This window comes from Neoarius graeffei, chromosome 8 (genome assembly GCF_027579695.1).
Source record: "Neoarius graeffei isolate fNeoGra1 chromosome 8, fNeoGra1.pri, whole genome shotgun sequence".
Taxonomy (NCBI): Eukaryota; Metazoa; Chordata; class Actinopteri; order Siluriformes; family Ariidae; genus Neoarius; species Neoarius graeffei.
In genome coordinates this window covers 80,674,141-80,700,035 of record NC_083576.1, presented here as the reverse complement: position 1 = coordinate 80,700,035, position 25,895 = coordinate 80,674,141, and the positions used below count along the sequence as shown (strand labels likewise).

Here is a 25,895-nt window from a genome sequence, read left to right as displayed (position 1 = left end):
TATGAGAAACATTGCTGACGTCAACTGATTTTTAACCAATCAACGAACAGAACGACAGTCACTTCTGTAATGTAGGATTCACCCAGGCTGTCCGACATTTTTTACAAGCAGTCATTCATCATGGCCACTAAACCCAATACCAAACGGCAAAAATATGAATGCAAATACCAGGTTGCATGGGAGAATGAATTTCCATGGATAAGCAAATGTTCAACCAGCCAGTTACACATTTTAAGGTAAAGATTCCTTAAATCAGAATACAACCCCGATTCCCAAAAAGTTGGGACAAAGTACAAATTGTAAATAAAAACAGAATGCAATGATGTGGAAGTTTCAAAATTCCATATTTTATTCAGACTAGAATCAAATAGACTGTTTAAACTGAGAAAATGCATCATTTAAAGAGAAAAATTAGGTGATTTTAAATTTCATGACAACAACACATCTCAAAAAAGTTGGGACAAGGCCATGTTTACCACTGTGAGACATCCCCTTTTCTCTTTACAACAGTCTGTAAACGTCTGGGGACTGAGGAGACAAGTTGCTCAAGTTTAGGGATAGGAATGTTAACCCATTCGTGTCTAATGTAGGATTCTAGTTGCTCAACTGTCTTAGGTCTTTTTTGTCGTATCTTCCGTTTTATGATGCGCCAAATGTTTTCTATGGGTGAAAGATCTGGACTGCAGGCTGGCCAGTTCAGTACCCGGACCCTTCTTCTACGCAGCCATGATGCTGTAGTTGATGCAGTATGTGGTTTGGCATTGTCATGTTGGAAAATGCAAGGTCTTCCCTGAAAGAGACGTCGTCTGGATGGGAGCATATGTTGCTCTAGAACCTGGATATACCTTTCAGCATTGATGGTGTCTTTCCAGATGTGTAAGCTGCCCATGCCACACGCACTAATGCAACCCCATACCATCAGAGATGCAGGCTTCTGAACTGAGCGCTGATAACAACTCGGGTTGTCCTTCTCCTCTTTAGTCCGAATGGCACGGCGTCCCTGATTTCCATAAAGAACTTCAAATTTTGATTCGTCTGACCACAGAACAGTTTCCCACTTTGCCACAGTCCATTTTAAATGAGTCTTGGCCCAGAGAAGACGTCTGCGCTTCTGGATCATGTTTAGATACGGCTTCTTCTTTGAACTATAGAGTTTTAGCTGGCAACGGCGGATGGCACGGTGAATTGTGTTCACAGATAATGTTCTCTGGAAATATTCCTGAGCCCATTTTGTGATTTCCAATACAGAAGCATGCCTGTATGTGATGCAGTGCCGTCTAAGGGCCCGAAGATCACGGGCACCCAGTATGGTTTTCCGGCCTTGACCCTTACGCACAGAGATTCTTCCAGATTCTCCGAATCTTTTGATGATATTATGCACTGTAGATGATGATATGTTCAAACTCTTTGCAATTTTACACTGTCGAACTCCTTTCTGATATTGCTCCACTATTTGTCGGCGCAGAATTAGGGGGATTGGTGATCCTCTTCCCATCTTTACTTCTGAGAGCCGCTGCCACTCCAAGATGCTCTTTTTATACCCAGTCATGTTAATGACCTATTGCCAATTGACCTAATGAGTTGCAATTTGGTCCTCCAGCTGTTCCTTTTTTGTACCTTTAACTTTTCCAGCCTCTTATTGCCCCTGTCCCAACTTTTTTGAGATGTGTTGCTGTCATGAAATTTCAAATGAGCCAATATTTGGCATGAAATTTCAAAATGTCTCACTTTCGACATTTGATATGTTGTCTATGTTCTATTGTGAATACAATATCAGTTTTTGAGATTTGTAAATTATTGCATTCCGTTTTTATTTACAATTTGTACTTTGTCCCAACTTTTTTGGGTTGTATAATGGACATTTGAGTGTGAAATTAAACTGAAATACCATTTCAGAAACAAACTGTACAACTTCTAAAGTGTTTAGTGAAATGTTGCATGGCAGAGAATTTGTTTGGTGAGTGTATTTGAATAGTGCGGTCGTGTCTTAGTGCTATTTTGAATTTATGTTTGAAAGTTTTAAGTGAAAGTTGACAAGTGAATTATCTGGAAAGTGATTGATTTTGATCGAGTTTTGAGGTTTTAAGTGAAAGATTCCTAGTGAGTGTATTTTGGTCGTACTAAAATTTTGCATTCGCGTGAATTTCTTTGTGGAGTATATTTTGATAGTATGGTAGTATTTATAGTGCCATTTTTACATTTTGTTTGAAAACTTTCAGTCAAAGTTTGCAAATGAGCAAATTCAATGCATTCCGACAGGATTTTGATAGGATTTCTAGCGCTTTTTAAAAATTCTGTTGGAAAGTGTTTAGTGAGAGAGATGCATTTTAGTCATACTAAGACAGCGCAGTATTTATTGAATTGAGTTGTTACTATTTTGGTTAAATCTTATTAAAATTTAATTTATATATGATATTGTAGTTCTCTGTATTTTTACATGAGCTTACAGAAGGAAAACACATTTGATGCAACCCAATAATACTTTCATTCACTGTGACTATTTGAAGAAATGATAAACATTCTTCTAAAGCATCACTTGTGTTATTTTCTGTGGGTCTCTGTATGGATACAATATTCAGGCAGGAGATTTTTCAGCTCAAAATCTGATTTAAGACTTCCCTTTCATTATTATTGTATTAAAATTCAAGACGAGTTTTATTTCAGATTTTTCACTCTGAGCTCTCTCACGCCTGACACATGAATCCCATAACCTACAGTAACTGATAGAACAATATCAATAATTCAAAAACTCTTTAATTGTATAAATTTAAAATGGTTTGCAATTAATTGGGATCCACTGTTTTTATCGTTTCCACCGCGCATCATACCCTCGTCCAATTGAAAATGTCTTTCACGCACTTTTCTCCCCCAGGAGAATTTTGAAAAGTTGGCAAGTATGCAGTTGAACGTAGCTACATAATCATCACTTTAAAACAAATATCGTTTCCGAGCCACACCCACAACACACCAGAATGAAAGAAGCAGGCTTTCTGGACTAACAGGCACTGACATATGACTGACGGGCACGCAAAGACGCTGCCTTGTGATGTTTTACATGTTGTTGGGCCATATGAACTGTTTTTCCTTTGATTTACAGAACCTGGGGCATCACAGAGTTTCTCCTCTGACAAGACTAGATGGTTTATTAATAACAGCTTTTGGAATTTGAGGAACCTTGCTACATATTACAAAAAAAAAAATTAACAGATCAACGTATTAAAAAGATGAATTGCTGGGTTTCAGTCACGTGACTTTTCTTAACGGTTTTACCAGAAGTGAAATAGCTGGTGGTCTAAACAGCTGCCGTAGTGCAAACAACTAGCGATAAATTATCAGAGTATACTTGTAATCTAGAAGCCACTGCTGGCTTTAGATATATTCAGAAGTGCAATGGAATCGACCCCTACCGTCTGGGAAAGAAGGATTTGTCATACGATCTCGAAAACTACCCTTCAGTCGAGTTCCCCCGACATCTCGAACTATCTGGTGTTGCAGACGTCCTTCTACACCGCAAAACAGATGAAAGCGTGGAAGAGTATGGAGGCTTACAACTTTTTTGTATGTGGCTGGGTAAAGGACCTCACTATCAAGTCGCTGCCCAATGAATCCTGTATTGGTTTTGCCCATCTAAGTGGTTTTTTTTTTAAGCTTTTCGTTCACGTCTTTACAATGAAGTGTAAACACACAACAGTTGGCTTGATTCTCACTTGTGCTGGCTCTTATCTCTCAGCTAAATCATTCACAAAGATCAACAGAAACCCCTTTAAAGACCTGGATCTTTTCTTTTATTGAATTGCAACAGTACAATACAATAGGCAGCGACGCTGATTTCGGGTGCCATAAACATACATCGGGTCAACATTAACTTAACTTGTACTTTAAGAAGAACTTGCTTACACTCAGAGTTCCAATTTCAAAGTAACACAATAATACATTTAAAAAAAAAAAAAAGCCACATATCAAACATACTTATGGAACCAAACTTCACAATAGATAACATAAGACATAGACATCATAACCCAATATTCACAATAAGTAACATAGACTTAATACAATTTTAGAGCCTTGGGAGGTCAGAGGTCATAATTAATCTGAGCTCAGAACTTTGAATAATAGGTGTTCAAATTAGAAGTTGGTTTGAGACAAAGAAAGGTCTGGGGTGGTTTAACTGGAAGAAACATCAAATTGTTTTGTAGAGGAAATGTAAGTTTCAAGTGCCTGAAATACTTGTTTGTTTGTACAGTTATCACCGCCCGGTAGCCCCTGTAGTAGAACTGATTTGGTCAGCCGATCTTGTGTGAACTGTTCAACAGTGGCGGCTAAGACTTCACACTGGTTGTTGTAGAGCGGACAGTGTAGCAGATAGTGGGCGACAGTTTCAGAGGACGAACCACAGGAACACGCTTTGTCTTTTATCTTCATTATATGCAAGGTGGCGTTTAATGGGCTCCAGTCCATTCTTAGTCTGGCAGCAAGGATGTTGTAAAGCCGGATACCCTGTCGTCTGTACGCCTGGTGTTGCCTTGGCGTCAAGAGGCAGTCCTTGCACATTCTCTTGAAGGTGTTCATGTTGTTAGCATCCTTCAGTCTCTGTGGAAGTTGATTCCAAAGAGTTGATGCATGTGGAATGAAGGTGGACCTGTACAGCTTTGTTCTACAGCGGGGTATGTCGAGTCGTTCTCTGTTCGCCTCTTGTTGAGGGGATGAGTGACTGCAGGTGTACTGGTACCAGTCCATTCATGAGCTTGTACATTATCACCATGGAATGATGGTGCCTCCTTGTGGCCAGACTGTCCCATTCAAGTTCTTGTGCAAGGCTGGTACTGGGGGTCCCCTTCATGGCTCCGGTTATAAGGCAGCCTGCATGGTATTGCACTTTGTCAAGCATCTTACTTGCTGTACTACTGAGATCTCCCAGCAGTACTGATGCGTATTCTAACTTGGATCGTATCATGGTGGTGTACCGTAGGCTAACTCAAGGGCCTCCCTACTTAACTTTCCCTTAAGTTTGCAGAGAGCACCTAAGAGTTTCCTGGCTTTGCTAGTTTACGCTTGTACATGTTCATTCCATATCAGGGACTGATGGATGGTGACTCCAAGGTGAGTGTATGACGACACTTGTTCGACAACTTTTCCAAGGATGTAAATAGATGGTAGCTGTACATTCTTCCAGTCTGACTTGATGCAAACAACCTTACATTTTTCTGGGTGAAGTTTGAGACCCCAGTTTAAAAACCATGTAGAGACAGTACGCAGGTCTGCATTGATGGTGTCAACTACTTCCTGGGTGGTTTTTGCTGAATTGTACAATGAGGTGTCGTCTGCAAAGCAGTTAATGTTTGACTTGCAAGGAAGGTCTTTGATGTCATTGAGATATACAAGGAAAAGTAAAGGTCCCAGTATACTCCCTTGTGGCACTCCTGCTACTGTTGCCCCCCAGGAAGATGAAACACCGTTAATGACGACACGCTGTTGACGGTCCATTAGATAGCTGTAGAACCAGTGGATCAGCGGCCCTCCTACACCATAGCGGGGGTCAGCTTGTAGATAAGCCCTTGGCGCCAAACCGTGTCAAATGCACGTCTGACATCGAGAAATACAGCCGCAGTACAAGCTATGTCTGGGCCTTTGATGGATTTCACCCAGTCGTCCACTAGGCGTATCAGCTGAAACACAGTACCATCTCCCTTTTTGAATCCAGACTGGTGTTTGTTAAAGAGGTTGTTACTTTCCAGATGAGCGTACAGGTGGTTATGGACCAGTCTTTCAAGAACTTTGGCAACAGTTGGTAGTAGGGCGATCGGTCTGTAGTTCTGGGGGTCTGTTCGGTCGCCCTTCTTGTAAACAGGGGTGATGTTACACTGTTTCCATTCAGTGGGGAATACTCCAGAGTCCAGTGAATGGTTGAACAATTCCTTTAAGGAAGTACATATTTCAGGCGCAGCCTCCTTGAGTAGTCTGTTCGAAATACCGTCTGGGCCCGTTGCTTTATTTGTATGAAGGTTCTGAAGTACCTTGAGGACATCATCTATCGAGAACTGGAGTACATTAGTTGTTCAAAAGTAAACATTGGGAGTCTCTTTGTCCTGTCAGGATGCTTCGAGTCCTTGGTAACATTAACGAACAAGTGGTTCGTTAGGTGGAACTAAGACCTGGATCTTAGTTAAACAAGACGGAGAAGTGATCACGGCGCGTTGTAACTGTACGGCTGGGGAAGAATTTGTCGCGACCTTCATGCATATGGACTTTAAGGAGTAAACAAAGAAACAGCTGGGGACTTTAGCACTTCATGACTAAAAAAAAAGTCCCGTAAAATAACGACACATAGCAAGAAAAGTACTTGGAAAACACCAAGCACAGAGCTGAAAGGGAAATACAAACCTTTCACCAAGTGAAACTCGAGCATGCTTCGACTCGACTCCCTTCGATTTCAGTGGGAGGTTCGAAAGCCACCTTTCTCGATGTCTTTTTGTGAAATCCTGTGTTTGTTCACCCTTTATTAGTTCACGGGGAACCCTGAAGAACCTTTTATCAGTTTGACTGATTCGAACAACTTAAAACAACGCAAGCATAAGGTATTTTTCATGCCAGCAATGCACCTTCTCCGTACAAACGCTTCGTCAGCTGTGCTTTAGTAGACCACCAGCTAAAGTTTTGAATAACTAATGAGGCGGATGTGACATCATGTGAAACCCAGCAAGAGTACCCTGTGGAGCTTGAATAACCCCTAGGTACTTGAATCACACACTGTATTACCTGCTGCATCATACCTGTGAAGGAGAACGACCTGGAAAAATACCGCATGCTGTTTACGCTTGGGTACAGAAACGGCCAAAAGTTTATCCTCATTATAATATTATAATGAGCGAGATAGTGACAAACATGGTGGAACCGGCGGCCTCCGACACGGAAACGAGCGCTTGGGGGTCTTTGAGCTCACAGGTCCGTTTAGATTTGGAATATTTTAATTCTCGATTTTTATAAAAATATTAAATATTTAGGCGTCTTCGTTCGATCTGGGCGATCCGCCATGTTTGCTGTGGCTCCGCGGTCGTGACCTCTGACCCGCGCATGACCTCACGTGAGTTTGCCGAACTGGCTGCTGAGTGAGCGGTTTGTAAACAGCCCAACACGTGATTAGGACGCCCCGCATTAGGAAATAAAATGTAGTGAAACAAGATGATGTATACTAGCTATGGGGATGGGTATGAGCTCAAACAATTCAGAAAGGGGCGTGGATTAAATGATTCCTGAACCAGCACGTCAACCGGTGTCACTTTAAAAAAAAAAAAAATAATAAATAATATCACTGACTGCGGGCGGCACGGTGTTGTAGTGGTTAGCGCTGTCGCCTCACAGCAAGAAGGTCCGGGTTCGAGCCCCGGGGCCGGCGAGGGCCTTTCTGTGCAGTTTTTGCATGTTCTCCCCGTGTCCGCGTGGGTTTCCTCCGGGTGCTCCGGTTTCCCCCACAGTCCAAAGACATGCAGGTTAGGTTAACTGGTGACTCTAAATTGACTGTAGGTGTGAATGTGAGTGTGAATGGTTGTCTGTGTCTATGTGTCGGCCCTGTGATGACCTGGCGACTTGTCCAGGGTGTACCCCGCCTTTCGCCCGTAGTCAGCTGGGATAGGCTCCAGCTCGCCTGCGACCCTGTAGAACAGGATAAAGCGGCTAGAGATAATGAGATGAGATGAGATCACTGACTGCACCTTTAAAGCATGACACCATCAAACCTGCCACATGACTTGGTAATAAAAGCGTCTGGATTTTTGGTTCGTTTACGCCGCTATTATTCAAGTGAACACATGAACATGTGATCCAGATTAAAAACAGGAAAAACATTTTTTTTTTTTTTAGGGATTTATCAGGTCTGTATTTCTAACCAGTTCAAGATGGCGTTAAAGATTAAGCATTTAAATTGGGTTGTGTGTGGTATAAAATATTAACTCCATTCATCCATCTTTGCTTAACTTCAGTGTTAAACTCTAAACAGGACTATGATTTATTTCAGGGACAAAATAAGACATTACGCTTATCTGTTTAGAATAGAGAGTACATTTTTCTTGTACTAAAAAATACACAATATTCTTCAGTGACATTAAAAAAAAAAAAAGGATATCGGTATTAAATGAAAAAGTAACAAAACGTACCTCCGTTTCACCGTCACTCCCTGCACCTGTGCAGATCGAGAAAATACACAACATTTAAGACAAAACGTGGTCGTTAGAGGCATCGTCCAGCTGTGAGCGAGTGAAGCGGAGGGTTTATACGCGCAGAGGCACAGCCGCTTCAGAGTTATGAGTTTATCACTGAGTGTCAAGTTTTTTTCTGAGCTGTTCAGGGCAGCAGCTCATGGTGAAAAGCGCCACATACCGGGCCCCTGTGGACACAGGACATGATGCGCTCGGGCTCTCTCTGACCAGCAGGGCAGCAGTTCTTGTGTGGTGTGTGAGAGTGAGTGAGTGTGTGAGAGAGAGACAGAGAAAGAAAGGTTGAAGCAGTGTCTCATTCTTTGATCAGTCTGTAGATGTGATGCTGAGCTCCGTGCTCGCTGTTGGACACCTCGAACACACACGCCATGCACAGCAGCGTCTCCTGGGTTTCTCTGTTCGACACCACCTGCAGGACACACACCCACTGCAATACATCAACAAACACAGTCTTAAAGCCACATGGAGCAAACATTCATCCACGCCCTGTTTCGATACTGTTTTTAAGACGCCCTCATCACACACGACTGATCAGCGAATCGCGGCTTTAGGGCCCGTTTACACGAGGACGCTGTCGGGTAAAAACGACTAAATATTTTATCGGAAGTGCCTTTCGTCTACACGGGGATGGCGTTTCCGAGGCTGAAAAACGGAAAAAATTGAAAACGCCTTCCAGAGTGGATAAGTTAAAAACAGCCCCCGTTGCATATCCGTCTAAACTACCCAATACGCGAAACTCTGCTCGGATCTGCTCACGTCGGGTACGCGTTTACGTCATACATATGTCATATACTGTACATGCCAGCCCGGGAAGTAAGAAAGTAAGTAAAAAAAGTAAGAGCATGTGTGGCAGCGGGGGCGTGGTCAAGCGCCGGTCTGTGACAGGAGGGCGGAGTCAGGGAAGGTAAGTGGCAGAATCACTACACCTGATGTCAATTAACCTGTGTTTGTGTGTCTTCCCAGTGACCACGCCCTATTTAAAGAGGGAGAGCAGAGACGCTCATCCCCAAGCTAGACGCCGGTTGCGTGTGTCTCTGTTGGTTTAAAAATATTGTTAGACTGAAAAGTGTGGCAATAAAGCCTATTTGTAAGCCTGATCTCTGTCCTGCCGTCCTCTGTGCTCCACCCACTCATATAGAACGGCTACAGCACATCTGATTACATCGATCCAACGGACCTTCAAGCTGCTCTGGCAACCTCACGAGTAGCCATAGGCAGAGTAGTCAAAGTTTTCGCGGCGCAGATGTGCAGATCAGACAAGACGGAAGACGTTGCGCATGCGTGCAGACATAGCGGAGGTCTTTCACAGCACCACCTAGCCGCCTGGCATGCACATCCAATTGAATTCCACACATTTATGCGTCACCGTATAGACGCAGATTTCCTCCTTGAAAACGGTCGTGTAGACGCGGAAAAAAGTGAGAACGAAAACGGACTTTTGCATTTTTGTTTCAGACCGTCCCCGTGTAAAGTGGGCCTTAGATTCATGCACCCGTTCTCATATAGCACCGTTTCTATAGCAACAACTAACTCAGGGTGAATTGAATGGGGGACGCTCGGGGTGTGCGATATGACCAGAATCTCATGTCCAATACGTTTTTACAACACAATATGTATCACGATATATGGGTTTATTAAAAAAAAAAAAAAAAGTTGTATTTAAAATTGATATTATTTACACAAAAATTCTCTACAATATCCAAAAAAAAAAAAACTTTAATGGTCATGTATTTTGCAAAATCTTTTCATTTTAAAATACATTATTAGAATTACTAGAATTTTATTTTTATAAACTATAAACTCCTTTAATCTGAAAAGAATGAAAAAAAAATCTAATAATATCTGAAGATATCATAATAAATACAAAAGATACACATTCTTATACTTTGAGTAAACGCCAATAATAAATCTAAAACATTTTGCATAATACATTAAAAATAAATATATTACTTTAACATGAAAATTATACAAAAAGATTATTTTAGAACTTATTAGAATTATTAGAGCTGATTATTTTAATACTTTTCACAGTTTAAAGTTGTTTATTTTTAATTTTATTACCATCATTTACATTTTCAAATGAAAGCAATTTATTAAATTTTTTTTTACATGAAATCTTTGCATTTATTATTAGAATTCATTAGAATTGTTAAACATTTAGCAGGTTATCCCAGAGCTTTAGCAGCTCTATATTCCTAAAACACTTAACAATAGTTAAAGATGATGGTCTTTAAGGGTTTAAATGGGTTTTTTTTGTCTTTTTTTTAAATATATAAACCATTTCATTCACGGTTTCACTCACATGGACAGTCAGATTCAGGCTTTTTTTTTTTTCTTAAGAAAATGTAAGATCCGTCTGAGTACGTAACTGCGATTTAAAAACATGTTAGAAGCAAAGACATCACAGTACCCGGGTTATTTTAGAAGTGTGAAACCATTTCAGAAATCTGAGAAAAGATTAATACGATGTTGATGGTATGTGGTCATATCGCCAGCCCTGGCAGACGATCCACAGAATCCAAGATGAACAAAGAATGGATAAAAATATGCTGTTATTTCTCAAAGAAAAATCTCTCACTGTTGAGTTCTTCGTCAGGAGATGCATATTTACAAGGAGTCTCCAGGGTAAGAGTCTCCTAACAGTCAGAAGTAAAGCTGTAACTTCATGAAGTTTTCCTGCACCCTTCAAGACAAGATGGTGATTTTTGTGGTTTCTCATGAAACAAGCTGCATTTTTTTTAATCTGAACTTTAAAAAGAAGTAGTGTAGAGAGGAGAAGAGAGGAATATAGCATGGAGAGGAGAAAAGAGGAGAGAGGCACACAGAGGGGAGAGGAGCATAAAGAAGAGCATGGAGGAGAGAAGAGCGTAGAGGAGAGAGGAACATGGAGAGAGAGGAGCGTGGTGTAGTGGTTAGCACGGTCGCCTCACAGCAAGAAGGTTCCGGGTTCGAACCCAGCAGCCGGCGAGGGCCTTTCTGTGCGGAGTTTGCATGTTCTCCCCGTGTCCGCGTGGGTTTCCTCCGGGTGCTCCGGTTTCCTCCACAGTCCAAAGACATGCAGTTAGGTTGATGTGGGGCGGCCTTGGGCTGAGGTGCCCTTGAGCGAGGTACCGAACCCCTGACTGCTCCCCGGGCGCTCTGGGCTGCCCACTGCTCTGGGTGTGTGCGCGCGCGTGTGTGTTCACTGCTTCAGATGAATTTCACTGTGCTTGAAGTGTGCATGTGATGAATAAAGGTTTCTAGCAAAGAGGAGAGAGGAGCATAGAGGAGCATGGAGAGGAGCGTAGAGGAGAGGTGCACAGAGAGGAGCACAGAGGAGTGTAGAGGAGAGAGAAGCATAGAGAGGAGCGTATAGGGGAGAGGAGCATAGAGAGGAGTGTAGAGGAGAGAGGAACAGCATGGAGAGGAGCATAGAGGAGAGAGGCACGAACATGAACTGAAGCTCTTGATTTGTATCTGTGTGATTTGTTGCACTGCGCTGCTGTCGAGGGATCGGCTGATTTAGAGAACTGCATAAAGCAGCACGGGGTCCTAATAAAGTGGCCAGTGAGTGTAGGTTAAATCTATGATGCTGAATTTATGGGACGTCCTGTACTTGTGTGTGTGTGTTTTTTTCCCCCCATGAATCAGAGAGAAAGTAAAAGGGTCAGGTCTTATAATCCAGAAGATACAGTAATGTGTATATAGAGATATCGAGGACCATTCTGTAGACTGATGTCATCTTTCTCGTTACAGATTCACCCAGAGTGAGATGTTCCATTACGACAATGTCTAAGGCACCAGAGACTCATCAGCTTTGGCGAAAAGTAGCTGTGGACTTTTCTATTCAGGTGTGTGTGTGTGTGTGTTTAACTTAGACTGACAGCTTTGTGATTAAAACCTGGTGTGTTGAGTGATATGGTGATGGAGAACATGGAGAAAGCTCAGTGGTGTGTGTGTGTGTGTGTGTGTGTTGCAGTGACTACTCTAGCGTCCGACCGAACATCTGCACTACACACTTTACACTTTGTTCTGTTCAGGAGGAGATTCCCTACGTAGGCAGCGTTTGTACTCAGGACGAACGTGAAGGATTATATTTTCGCACGTGTTCCTCTCAACTGCAAACGTTCAGAAGCATTTAAAGGTGCAGGTAAAGCTTTAGGGCTCATCGGTTTATCAGTTCAGAGAGATCCATCGATATTAAAGTCCATCTGAGGAAATCTGATCCTGATCTCATACAGCATGAGCTACAGAGGTTTCCAGGTTCTCCGCCCCGGTCCTGGAGAACCCGCTGTCCTACACATGGAAGTGAAGTGTTTCTCCTGGATTCCTGAGGTGAAGTGGGTGTGTTTACACAGGAAAACATTAAAGTGTGCAGGACAGGGACAGAGGGTTACAGGGTTACTAGGATACAGAGGAAAACAGGACCCGTGAATATGAGATTTTGAATAATGACCACTAGGGGGAGCTACTTCTACAGTTTTAAACATTACACACAGGGATGTATTTGTGTTTCACTTTGTCTCGTGGAAAATGGTTTGTGTTTTATTTCTGTAAAGCACTTGGAGTTGGAATGTATGTCTGAAAAAGTCTTGTAGCTTGTTTACTCTGTAGTAGGTGGTTGGTTTTTTTTTTTGCACCTTATTTATTCTTTATATTATGAATTAAATCCTCTTAAATTGTTTCCATGGTGCTGATTCAGGCTACGACTGCAAAACAGCCATTAATTGTTCATCTTGGATTATGTGGATCGTTTGCCAGGGCTGGCGATATGACCACATAATATCAATGTCATAGTAATCTTTTCTCAGATTTCTGAGATGATTTCACTCTTCTAAAATAACCCGGGGTACTGTGATTGGGAGAGGAGCATAGACAGGAGAAAAGAGGAGAGGAGCGTAGAGAGGAGAAAAGAGGAGTGGAGCGTAGAGAGGAGAAGACAGAAGAGGAGCACAGAGAAGAGAGAAGAGGAGCATAGAGGAAAGAGGAGAGACGTAGAGGAGAAGAGAGGAGCACAGAGGAAAGAAGAGAGGTGCGTAGAGTGCAGAAGACAGAGGAGCGTAGAGATGAGAAGAGAGGAGTGTAGAGAGGAGAAGACAGAAGAGGAGTGTAGAGCAGAGAAAAGAGGAGAGGAGCGTAGAGCAGAGAGTAGAGGTGAGAGGAGGGGAGAGTAGAGGAGTGTAGAAAAGACAGAAGAGGAGCATACAGAGGAAAAGGGAAAAGAGGAGAAGAGCAGAGAGGAGCATAGAGGGGAGAGGAGCATAGGGAAGCATAGAGGGGAGAGGAGCATAGAGGGGAGAGGAGCATAGGGAAGCATAGAGGGGAGAGGAGCATAGAGAGGAGAGGAGCGCAGAGAGGAGCATAGAGGGGAGAGGAGCGTAGAGGGGAGCATAGAGGCGAGAGGAGTGTAGAGAGGATAGGGCCATAGAGGAGCATAGGGGGAGAGGAGCATAGAGGAGTGTAGAGGAGCGTATAGAGGAGCATAGAGGGGAGAGGAGCGTAGAGGGGAGCATAGAGGGGAGAGGAGCATAGAGGTGAGAGGAGTGTAGAGAGGATAGGGCCATAGAGGAGCATAGGGGGAGAGGAGCATAGAGGGGAGCATAGAGGAGTGTAGAGGAGCGTATAGAGGAGCATAGAGGGGAGAGGAGCATAGGGAAGCATAGAGGGGAGAGGGGCATAGGGAAGCATAGAGGGGAGAGGAGCATAGAGAAGCATAGAGAGGAGAGGAGCATAGAGAAGCATAGAGAGGAGAGGAGCATAGAGGGGAGAGGAGCATAGGGAAGCATAGAGGGGAGAGGGGCATAGGGAAGCATAGAGGGGAGAGGAGCATAGAGAAGCATAGAGAGGAGAGGAGCATAGAGGGGAGAGGAGCATAGAGGGGAGCATACAGGGGAGAGGAGCATAGAGAGGATAGGGCCATAGAGGAGCATAGGGGGAGAGGAGCATAGAGGGGAGCATAGAGGAGTGTAGAAGAGCGTATAGAGGAGCATAGAGGGAAGAGGAGCATATAGAGGAGCATATAGGAGCGTAGAGAGGAGCATAGAGGAGCAAAGGGGGGAGAGGAGCATAGAGAGGATAGGACCATAGAGGAACATAGGGGGGAGAGGAGTGTAGTGGAGATAGGAGCGTAACGGGGAGAGGAGAGAAGAGCGTATAGAGGAGCACAGAGGGGAGAGGAGCGTAGTGGAGATAGGAGCGTAACGGGGAGAGGAGAGAAGAGCGTATAGAGGAGCACAGAGGGGAGAGGAGCGTAGTGGAGATAGGAGCGTAACGGGGAGAGGAGAGAAGAGCGTATAGAGGAGCACAGAGGGGAGAGGAGCGTAACAGGGAGAGGAGCGTAGTGGATATAGGAGCGTAACGGGGAGAGGAGAGAAGAGCGTATAGAGGAGCACAGAGGGGAGCGTAAGGATGAGAGTGAAGAAGTGGACGTTACCATCAGGATGGTGAAGTTTTCTAACACGCTGTTCATCATGTACTTCTCAGGCAGGTGCTTGAGCTTGTGGATGAAGTTGATCATGTATTCACACATGGGCGAGCGGTTTATTTTGTACAAGAATCGGCCGTTCTCGTAGCGCGCGTACTCCGTCTGCATGGAAAAGATGGGTTTAAAAAAAAAAGGAGAGAATTTTATTGTAGAAGCAGCAGAATTTCCTGAGGGCTGTGCGATAGCAACCGCAAAAACAACAACAACAACAAAACACACACAAAACGCCACACGCTGTGCTGCTGAACAACTCGAGACTGAATTAATCTGATTTTAGCTTTAGCTTTGTTTTCAACATTTATTCATTGTTTTGATCTTTTCAGGGGGTGTTATTAACATATTTAGAACAGGTTCTCATCGGGGGGGAGGGGGGACCCCAACCCTGCATCACTGCAAGCTCTCGAACTGAAATGTATGAAGACTGAATATAATGCAAAAAAAAAAAATCATTTATAATTTTTCATACTATAATCCTCGGAACTGAATCAATTCCATTTATTATATTTATTATATACGCGTCTTTTGTTCATGCAACACAAAGTGTTTTTCTCGATTGTTACTAATTAATAATTAAAACTGCCGTTAAAAAGGTGACTGTGTACTTTGAGATGTTTTGAGTTTCGAGAGCGCGTGAAAGCCATCAAACAGAACGGGTTAATGAAGAGCTCTCACCTCCACTTTCTCCACCACCTGCTTCCCGAATGAACACACTTTAGTCGAGCAGGTGATGGTCATGTTATCAGGACTCTCGTACTGACTGGTCACGCCGTAGAACGCACCCGAGTCCTCCTGGACGTTACAGTTCAGGTCCGCCTGAGGAAATCAAAAACACACGCCGTCATCAAAAGTCAAACAATGTGCTGAACCAAATGTTCCTGCTGTCGAAATTACACCGGACAAACATGAGAACGATGTGTTCGTCGCTTTGTTAAACAAATATTTTTCTTCAAATTGAAATGTTTGTGGTTTGACCTGCATGAGTTTACACTGTTGGCCTGAAAGATAGAACAGTCTCCTGCTGCATTCTGAATCAAATCGAAATGGCTGCTCACAGTCACGACATCAACAGCAAACAAAGCAGCACTTCTTATTTTTAAGTGAGGTTTATCCAGAGCACGCCTATTCAAATAGCGGCCCGGGGGCGAAACCGGCCCGATTGAAATTTAATCCGGCCCGCAGCAGATTTTTTAAAACAAAAAAAACATATCTATGTATCCGCCGCGGCGCACAGTTTTCTCTACCGCTCTGGCACAGACCAGAGTACAGGTCGTCTCCATGGTGACAAACACTCATTCTCGCGATGTGACACACTCCATGCAGCTACAGCAGTGGCAACATGCCGCTGTCCAAGCAACATCGCAAAGTTGACAGAGAAAACCGTGAATTTCAAAGCGAATGGACTGAAAAGTACTTATTGACTTTTGCCAACTACGGCAAGCGATAGACCTGTGTGTTTATTGTGCAACGAATCCGTAGCTGTGGCCAAAGAGTACAACGTGAAGAGACATTTTACAACAAAACACGCTTCATTTTCTGAGCAATACCGAGAGGGCTCCGAGGACAGACGAAGGAGAATAGACAGACCGGTAACTTCTTTTGAACAAAGTCAGCATGCAATTGGTGGCTTTTGCACAGAACAAGAGAGCGCTTTTATCGCATTTAGGGTCGCAAAGGGGCGGAAAATTCCCGGAAAATTTCCATAGAAACTTTGGTACGGGAATTTTGGGAATTTTCAAAAAAAAAAAAAAAGCACTGGAATTACGGTAATTTAGGGGAATTATTTAATTATTTTATATGAGTGATTCCACGCTTATGGGTACTGAAATGGGGACATGAATTTATTTTTAAAAATTCACCTAAAACCATTTCTTTTTTTACCATCAGGTCACAAAACATGTAATCTTTAATGAATGATATGTTAAAAGATAACTTTAATTTTCTGAGATGTAATAAAAACATATTTATATGCCAAAGTCAGAACGTAACAGAAGTGTTGTGGACATATATATTCTCAATTTTAACAATGTAGAATTACTTTTTGAAACACAGGAAGGTGATGTTTCAGCAAATATAATTAATAAACATGTGTAGTAGAATAAACATACACATTCTTTCAATAAGATTAACATGGTATATACTGTAGCTAGATTGTAATTAATTTGTAACAGACGCGAGATGGACAATCGTAACAGAAGTAATGTAACAGACATCATTTTGGAACTCATAGGCTTGACTTTGGCATATAAATATGTTTTTATTACATCTCAGAAAATTAAAGTTATCTTTTAACATATCATTCATTAAAGATTACATGTTTTGTGACCTGATGGTAAAAAAGAAATGGTTTTAGGTGAATAAGCTCATGTCCCCATTTCAGTACCCATAAGCGTGGAATCACTCATATATATATATATATATATATATATATATATATATATATATAAAAACATTTATCATTTATTTATTAATTATTTATTTAAGTCATAAACAAACAAAAATAAACATTTTATTTTGTCATCAGCAGACATTATTGCAAAATGGAGACAATTAAAACACATGACACTGATTTATTTGTAAGAAGAACTTTATCAATGCTTATTTCTTTTATTGAACAAAACATGAACGTTTGCCAATATGTTGCTTACAGCTCCCACTTATGGGACAGAACAGACTGAACGTAACTCTCTTTCTGACTCAAAAACTCAAATTCAAAATGTAAAATGAAAAATGTTTTCCCCTTCGGGAAAAAAGTCTTGAATGTCAAATAAAGTCTTGCATATCAACGCATTTACACAAAGTTCTCAAGCCTTATTTTTGCATGTTCTCTACATTTACAGTTATTTTTACCAGTAAGCTAGCATTAAATTTAGTTTTCTTACATGAAATGTTCATAGGAAGCTTTCATTTAGCTTATCTGGTTTCCCATTAAGCTAGCACAATTTGCTGTAACTAGCATCACAAGCTAACTACTTCAATGAAATGGCACAATTCTAATTTACAAGTAAATTAGCACTAGATTTATTCTACTATACCTTTTCATTTTTACTTAAATACCATAATAGATCAAAATCATCCTCAAACATCCTCAAAACTTACTTGATGGCATGTAGTCCTTTGTCTGTAATGTGTGATCTCGGCAGTTTGTATTTAAAACAGTTCTAGCTCTTCAGAATTCTAGAAGTTATTGTGCATGTGATAGAGGGATGCAAAATGCATGTAAGGGGTGTGGCTTCAATGGATCCTGAGAAAATAACATGTTTTGTCCATGTGAGTGAGTAACAGCGTGCTATGCACAACTTTATTCCCATAAATCTGCCTCTTTTAACCAAGATTATGCTACAATATTTTTTTCTACTTACTTAACTGATGTCCACTTTCAAAATTCCCAGTCTTTTCCCGAAAATTCCCGTTAATTCCCGAAAATTCCCATGGAAAGTTTCCACCTTTGAAAATTCCCGGAATTCTGCAACTCTAATCGCATCTCTACGAGTGGCGTGGATACTGACAAGAAAAAGGAGACCCTTCACCGAGTCGGAGACTATTAAAGACTGCATGCTGGCGGTTGTTGACGAAATGATTGTTGACCAAAAAATGAAAGACAACGTGTCCTCATCTATTACAAAAGTAACATTTTTCATTATATTTCATAATAAAGGAAAAGAATAATGTACCTTATTTTATTTCATATATTATGTACCTTAGTATAGTATATTTTAATTGCCTTTAGCTGATATCAATTTTATGTCAATTGTCCGTCCGGCCCTCACAAATTTAGTAATTTTCTAGTTTGGCCCCCCTGCAAATGTATTTGAATAGCCCTGATGTAGAGGATATTACACAGTTGTGCAGAGATATGAAGTTTATCTTCAAGTGGTGAACATATTTTCAACACGGGAAGATAAACTTCATATCTTTGCACCACCATGTATTGTTCTTTATATGAACACATCCAAAAAAACAAGTTAATCAATAGAATTTTAATTTTGAACTGTTTCACCATTTTGACAAAGTGAACCAAGCCAGCGGGAAAACGCTGGGAGTGACATCATCAGAGTGAAATATCAACGATTATTATCCATACAGGACGCTTTTTCCATGGAATAAAAACACGTGTTCTATTCCCTTCTAGCAGGTTTGATTTATTTGGTTCGATAGCATGCAATATTGTTAGCATATCGCTTATCCTAATATGTATTATGTCACTTTGCCCAACAGAGAATGAGCACTGAATATGGTTTACGATATTGCACGGTTGTCAAGACAACATGACGTCACACGTCGGAGATGTAAAACTTCAGCGCTAGCGAGCGACTGGGACAATTTGTAAACAAACATGGCCGCCAGGTTTGCTTCGTTAAATACGGAAGATTTTGAAAGAGAAAGACGCGTCGAACACCCAAAAGGAATGTGTATGTATAATAATAATAATATTGTCTGGCTTTTTTTCGTGGTCTATCAGATATATTCCATTCAGCTACTTGTCTTTGACTCGTTCATTATCATGCTAGCTGAATGGAATATATCTGATATACCACTCAACGCCTGCCAATATTATTTAAATACGTCACTCAGATCCGCGACGTATTTCGTATGAAAAATGCGAGTTTTTCAACACAAGAAGATAAACTTCATATCTTCAAGCCAACGTGTGATTTTCTTTTTATTATATCGACACATTCGCAAACAAAAAGTCCCCAGATTTATCAAAACAATTAATCGATTTCGTCACAAGTGAGATATAGAGATTTGTGTCATGGTTTTGGTTCTCGACGTCCCGGATGGAGCTCGGATGAAAAATATGAGGCAGGGCTCGAAATTCTTTTTTTTCCCCACCAGCCAGCTGGACTAGTTACCTTCCAAAGTAACTCGCCAAACAGAAAATCAACTTGCCAAAATTTGTTCATGTATGAATTTTACTTCTGTCAAAAATAACACAAAAGAGAGTAGTTCCCATTGTTCACGACTAATGTGTATTTATTTCAAGACCCGAGTGTTTTGATACTGTTGTCTCATCTCATCTCATTATCTGTAGCCGCTTTATCCTGTTCTACAGGGTCGCAGGCAAGCTGGAGCCTATCCCAGCTGACTACGGGCGAAAGGCGGGGTACACCCTGGACAAGTCGCCAGGTCATCACAGGGCTGACACATAGATACAGACAACCATTCACACTCACATTCACACCTACGGTCAATTTAGAGTCACCAGTTAACCTAACCTGCATGTCTTTGGACTGTGGGGGAAACCGGAGCACCCGGAGGAAACCCACGCGGACACGGGGAGAACATGCAAACTCCGCACAGAAAGGCCCTCGCTGGCCACGGGGCTCGAACCCAGACCTTCTTGCTGTGAGGCGACAGCGCTAACCACTACACCACCGTGCCACCACTAATATCATATCAACAAATAATAATATATTGGAAAACTTGGCAACTTGGTGTATGAGTATTGAAAGCAAATATCCTTACTATCATGACTATAGCATCCAAAATATGTCCAACATGCTTTCTGTATTTAACCATTTATGAGAGAGAAAGCATTAGGAGCTTCATACTGACTAGGAATCAACTTGAAAAAAATTAATTATTCCATAAAAATCGTATCGCAGCCAAGGCCTACCCTGCTCCCACGTTGGCTTATAAGTCCTTTGTCATTTCTCCTCTTCAGACCAAGGTCGCTTTGTCCCCGTCTCTGGCGGTTTCTGTACACCTTTCAGAAAATTCCACATCGCAACGTAGCTTTGGCAGATGTAGACGTAAACAACAACAAAAACATGTGTTTAAATGGGCGATAATGTGGCCACATCTATTGAATTCGATAACGTGATGTGGCAGCGGGGGCGTGGCCAAGCGTCGGTCTGTGAATGGAGGGCGGAGTCAGGGAAGGTAAGTGGTGGGTGGAATCATTGCACCTGATGGGGATTAACCTGTGTTTGTGTGTCTTCCCCAGTGACCGCACCCTTTAAAAGGAGAGGAGAGCAGAGAAAGGGAGCTCTCTCTCCCCAACCAGAACACGTGTGTGTGTGTGTGTGTGTGGCTGAAAAGCTAGCAATAAATAGTTCATTGAGAACTCAGTTCTGGCCTGCTGTGCTTCTGTGCTCCACCCACCTGGTCCAATACTACACGTGATTACTGCGATATTCAGCGAGATGCGTTATATGCATGCGCAGTAGTGAAAAAACCGACAGCCTGACTCGTACACGATAGGATTCGGAATTCTTCAGTACTTTCCGTCCTGCCGATAAACACATCGATTAACACAGACACGGCTAGGGATGGGACTTGATAAGATTTTTATGATTCCGATTCCGTTTTCGATTCTGCTTAACGATTCGGTTCTTTATCGATTCTCTTATCGAAAAAAGAGGAGAACAAACAGGTCGATTAGCATCAACTTTGTTTAGTTTAGGAGTAACACAGATTCACCAGTCCGAAGCGTGTCGAAAACGTGACATTCATTTAAAAGTATCACATGCTGTGTGCGCAAATGTTTTTGCATATTACTCGTGCTCCCTCCCGACGATGTAATATCTACTTTGCAATGGCTGCAGGTCGCCCGGTTGTCATCTTTCCTTGAAAAATGCAACCAAACTTTTGAGCGTTTAAACCGCTTGGTTGCCATGTTTACTGCTTACTGCATGTCGCTACGCACGTTGCGTAACTTGCGTAATATACATGACGTTAGTCGTGCCCGCTGGAATCGATAAGGGAATCGTTAGCAAATCTGGCAAACGATTCCATGGAATTGAAACACTGGGAACCGGTTCTCAACAAGAACCGGTTTTCGATTCCCATTCCTAGACACGGCACACGCTTAATATGTGGCGGCTTTAGTTGACGGTGTGTCTGAATCTTCGCTTCATATATATTTTTTATTTTCAACCACCCAGCCAGGCTGGCTAGTGACAGGAATTACCCGCCAAATGAAAAATCAAGTCGCCTCGGGCGACCGGACTACCGTGAATTTCGAGCCCTGCGAGGGGTGTATTTCCCAGTAAAACACTCGTGTCTACATAATGTAAGTATTTACTTTAAATCAATCATCAACATACATATTAGCTTGTTAAATCTGTAACACTCGCCAGGTTTCCATTACCCTGTTTAATAACCTGCGCAACTTGAAATTACGGAGGTGGTTTTTCAGATGATTCGACAAAGCAAGATTTTGCGAAATTGAAACGGAAACGCACTCTCACTTTTTCACACTGGATTAAACACCATCGCGGCTTTCACGCTGGATGCAATCGAAATCCCGTACCACATATCAGGTTTCTGAGCAGGCTTGTAGTACTCGAGTCCAACTCATGCCTTAATTTTAAGGACTCGTGCATTAACTGCATTCGGACTCGTAAATTGAAGACGAGGACTCGGATTTTTTCTTCTTTTTATAATATGCCATAATAATTTGGCATAAAATATTTATATCTATATTAATTTTTATACCAATTTTGTGTACAAGAATGCACATTCACCTGTTCATATGTCATGTTCAGGAACAAACTAACGTTAACGGCGCTAAAATGCCTGGAGAGACGCCCCTGGTGGCACGGTGGTGTAGTGGTTAGCGCTGTCGCCTCACAGCAAGAAGGTTCCGGGTTCGAGCCCCGTGGCCGGCGAGGGCCTTTCTGTGTGGAGTTTGCATGTTCTCCCCGTGTCCGCGTGGGTTTCCTCCGGGTGCTCCGGTTTCCCCCACAGTCCAAAGACATGCAGGTTAGGTTAACTGGTGACTCTAAATTGACCGTAGGTGTGAATGTGAGTGTGAATGGTTGTCTGTGTCTATGTGTCAGCCCTGTGATGACCTGGCGACCTGTCCAGGGTGTACCCCGCCTTTCACCCGTAGTCAGCTGGGATAGGCTCCAGCTCACCTGCGACCCTGTAGAACAGGATAAAGCGGCTACAGATAATGAGATGAGATGAGAATGCCCCTAGGATTGTCTGCTTTGCTTATACAGACTTCTCGCGCGGTGGGGGAAGAAAAAAAAAAAAAAAACATGCACTGCTGTGTGTTCCAAATGTAAAAGAACTATCGAAGAGACGACGAGGACGACCTCGAACTTCAATCATTTGGTGAGACTCCACCCAGAGAAGGAAGTGACACGCTATGTTCATTGCTCTGTTGATAGTGGGCGGGGCTTGCTTGCTGAGCGATGAACAAGCGTTTTATCTGTGAACTAAAATGGCGCAGTCGAGCAGTAACGCAAGTCCAACACAGTCGAAGCAGCAACAGCCAGCGTCAAATGGTGCGGTTGGAGTCTTGTTCTCAACTCGGACTCGACTGGAAATTTTCTTTCAGGACTCGAGACTGGACTCGGACTCGAGGTTTAGCGACTCGACTACGACACCGTCTCTGAGATCCGAATGACTATCGCGAGAGGAGAAAAACCCAGCTTTAATCGCATCGCATCACTCAGTGGGGGAACAAAACTCGGACCATTCACAGCTTTATTTTGTTGACTTTTTTAAACCTTTTTTCTATTTTCCAACACTAATAAAAACCTGGATTCTGACTACGGCTTTGACGAGGTACACACACACCCCTCATCGCAGCTCGCTGGATAGATTGTTGCTGACGATAGACAAACACGAAGGCGTCTGTGCCCCCCCCACTTTATAGCTCAAACGTACAGGGGTTGAAAACGTTATTTCAAGTTTCGACTTCCTGCTTCTGAAGTAAAGTCGAGTGCAGCAGTATAGAGGGATTTCACTGACGTCACCCGAAACCGGAAGTAAACAGACCCTGCGCCATATTGGAAGACCAACAAACTCGTGATTGGGGGAAATAACGGCAGCGGTATGTGAACCCACGAAAATAAAGTGGAGTGGCAAACGACTTAAACAAATCTGAGCTGTTTTATTTATTATTTATTGGCCCAACAGTAGACTTGAAAGAAACCTGTGTGAGACTTGGCAAAAAACTGGATATAATGGATAAGTCTGTGCATGATCTGCGGACACTTTGAGGTAAGCAAACGCAAGAAATTCAGATTTAAAACATGCTAAATTGGCCCCAAGTTGATAACTGTATGAGGAGCAAGCCTCCCAGACTTCTACAATTTAATAATAATAATAATAATAATAATAATTTAGGATGGTTTGAGGCTTGCTCTCCCTCCTATTATATAAATAAAGCATAGTTGTTGTGTAGGCATATATCATAAATACATATGTATAATTTGGATAAATTAACCTAAATTATGGATACCTTAATAGTAACAAAAAGTATTAATTTTTCAACTGAAAAGATAAATATCAACAAGATTACCTTGGCCATAACTATGTGTAGGTTATTCTTAATAACAGCTGTAATATCACGAACCAAGCCACTAACAACATAATTGTAAGCCTGTAGCCGTTTGTAGGCTTTCAAGTCATCAGCAGTGTAGGCACTGGGTGTAAACAACAAATAGTTTACAATGTCTGGGTAGCAAACAGATGGCAGAATTGGTGTCCGGTCCTCCTTATGTTTCCATTCTCCCTTGCCGCGAGTCTTATCATATGGGTCAAACCCATCAATCACAGCCAGTTTCTCCACATACCGTGCCCTTTCTGCAGCTGGTAATGTACTCACATAACCCGAATTATCAGCCATCGTGTCACTTCACTCTCGCACGTACTTTGTTTTATATTGTATGTAGTATGTATATACTTGGTTCCAATATGGCGCCCTAACAAAATCTCGCGGTCCGGTGACGTCACGCGGTAGCCCTCTATATTAGATGTTTCTTCCACTCTGAGCATGTAATGAGTGTGAATCTCCAGAGAGAGGTGCCAGAGATGGAGAACGGATCCATTCAGGGAACACAAAGAAAGAAAGAAAGAAAGAGAACGAGTGTGTGTGCGTGCACACACATGTATGTGTGTGTGCACGTGTTGGTCTCCAGGTCCCTGATCTGCAGCACCTGTGGCCCAGAAAAGCAGGTGTTTAAACAAAGCGTGTGTATGGCCTACAGCGTGATGCCTGTAGCTCTTTACTCCACACACACACACACACACACACACACACACACACACACACACACACAGAGTGCTGAAAAAGTGCACGCAGCTTTCATTCAGCTCTGATTCTCGCCCACACATTAGATCCAACAAAACACTGAACCAAAAACAATATCCTGATACCGTTTGGCATTGTATGACAATAAAAACAAAACAACCCCTCCTTAAACAAATACAGAACAACGGTACAACAAAGTACATACAATCGTATATAATTGTAACTTATGATGATAATACTGTATACCAGGGCTTTGAACCAGAATTTTTTTCCTATTGGTTCGTTCCGAACAGAAACGGAATTTTAACGTTTCCGGTTTTGGGTTCCACCATTAAATAGACGTTCCCGAACCGGTTAGAACAAAAAAAATTTCATTCCCGGAACGGTTAATTACGAATTCTATTACAACCTTCATTAAATAAGACAAGAAATAATTCAAAACAATTATTTCAAATGTTGGCAATTTGGACTCTCAGTATGTCTTCCCATCTACACAAACAGAAAAAGTGCCAAAAATGAAAGAGAATTTGTTTAGTGTGTTACCAAAGGCTAGTCAGGCCCTATGCATTGATAGGCTAACAGAGGTTAACGTCATTTAATGTTCGCGAGCCTCTCATTAACGTGGACAAATATATTGATATCGTGTTTGAAACTGACGTTTTTGAATAACGATAGACTGCAATATTTACCTCTTATTTAAGATGTGGAGACGTGATAGTAGTCCACCCTCCCGCTCTCTCCATTCAGTCAGCGAACGTCACACAGGAAGTGAACCCCAGCGGGTCATAGAAACTTGCGCAGGAGAAGAATGACTTTTTTATTTGTAGGCTACGGAAACTTTGAGGAACGAAATAAAAACCGGTATTAACCGGTTACCATTATGTTTAATAAGCGTTTCTGTTCCGGAACAAAGTTTCTGGTTTCGTTTCTGTTCCATGTGAAATAGAAAAAGTTCCCGGTTTTCGTTTTCGTTCCTTGAACCGGTTCAAAGCCCTGCTGTATACAGGATGTTCGTGTTCACGAGAGCCATATTTTATAACGCTGCGTTCACCACTGCGCTGTTAAATCCTCGATTCTGATACTGTGCTGATTAATTTTCCATAAGCAGTTAGACTCTGACTGTAGTTCGGAGTTTAATTCAACTCAAATATATATTTCAATTAATTATAGTAATCCTCAACCGTTATCGTTTCCATGGTAACAGCTTAAACCGGGGGCATGTATAAGTGCC

At 42.1% G+C, this 25,895-nt stretch overlaps 1 protein-coding gene across 5 annotated transcripts in view; it reads right to left on the bottom strand.

Annotated features, from left to right (window-relative positions):
• Positions 1-3,680: 3,680 nt before the first annotated feature.
• tead1a (TEA domain family member 1a) overlaps positions 3,681-25,895 on the bottom strand; it is a 228,495-nt gene continuing 206,280 nt past the window's right edge. For all 5 annotated transcript variants that reach the window (XM_060928321.1, XM_060928318.1, XM_060928320.1 and 2 more), the window contains 3 exons: positions 15,346-15,486; positions 14,623-14,775; positions 3,681-8,619 (listed from right to left, as the gene is read on the bottom strand). In XM_060928321.1, the coding sequence (XP_060784304.1) occupies positions 8,506-8,619; positions 14,623-14,775; positions 15,346-15,486 (408 nt within the window). In that variant the 3' untranslated portion in view covers positions 3,681-8,505. The remainder of the gene's footprint in view (positions 8,620-14,622; positions 14,776-15,345; positions 15,487-25,895) is intronic.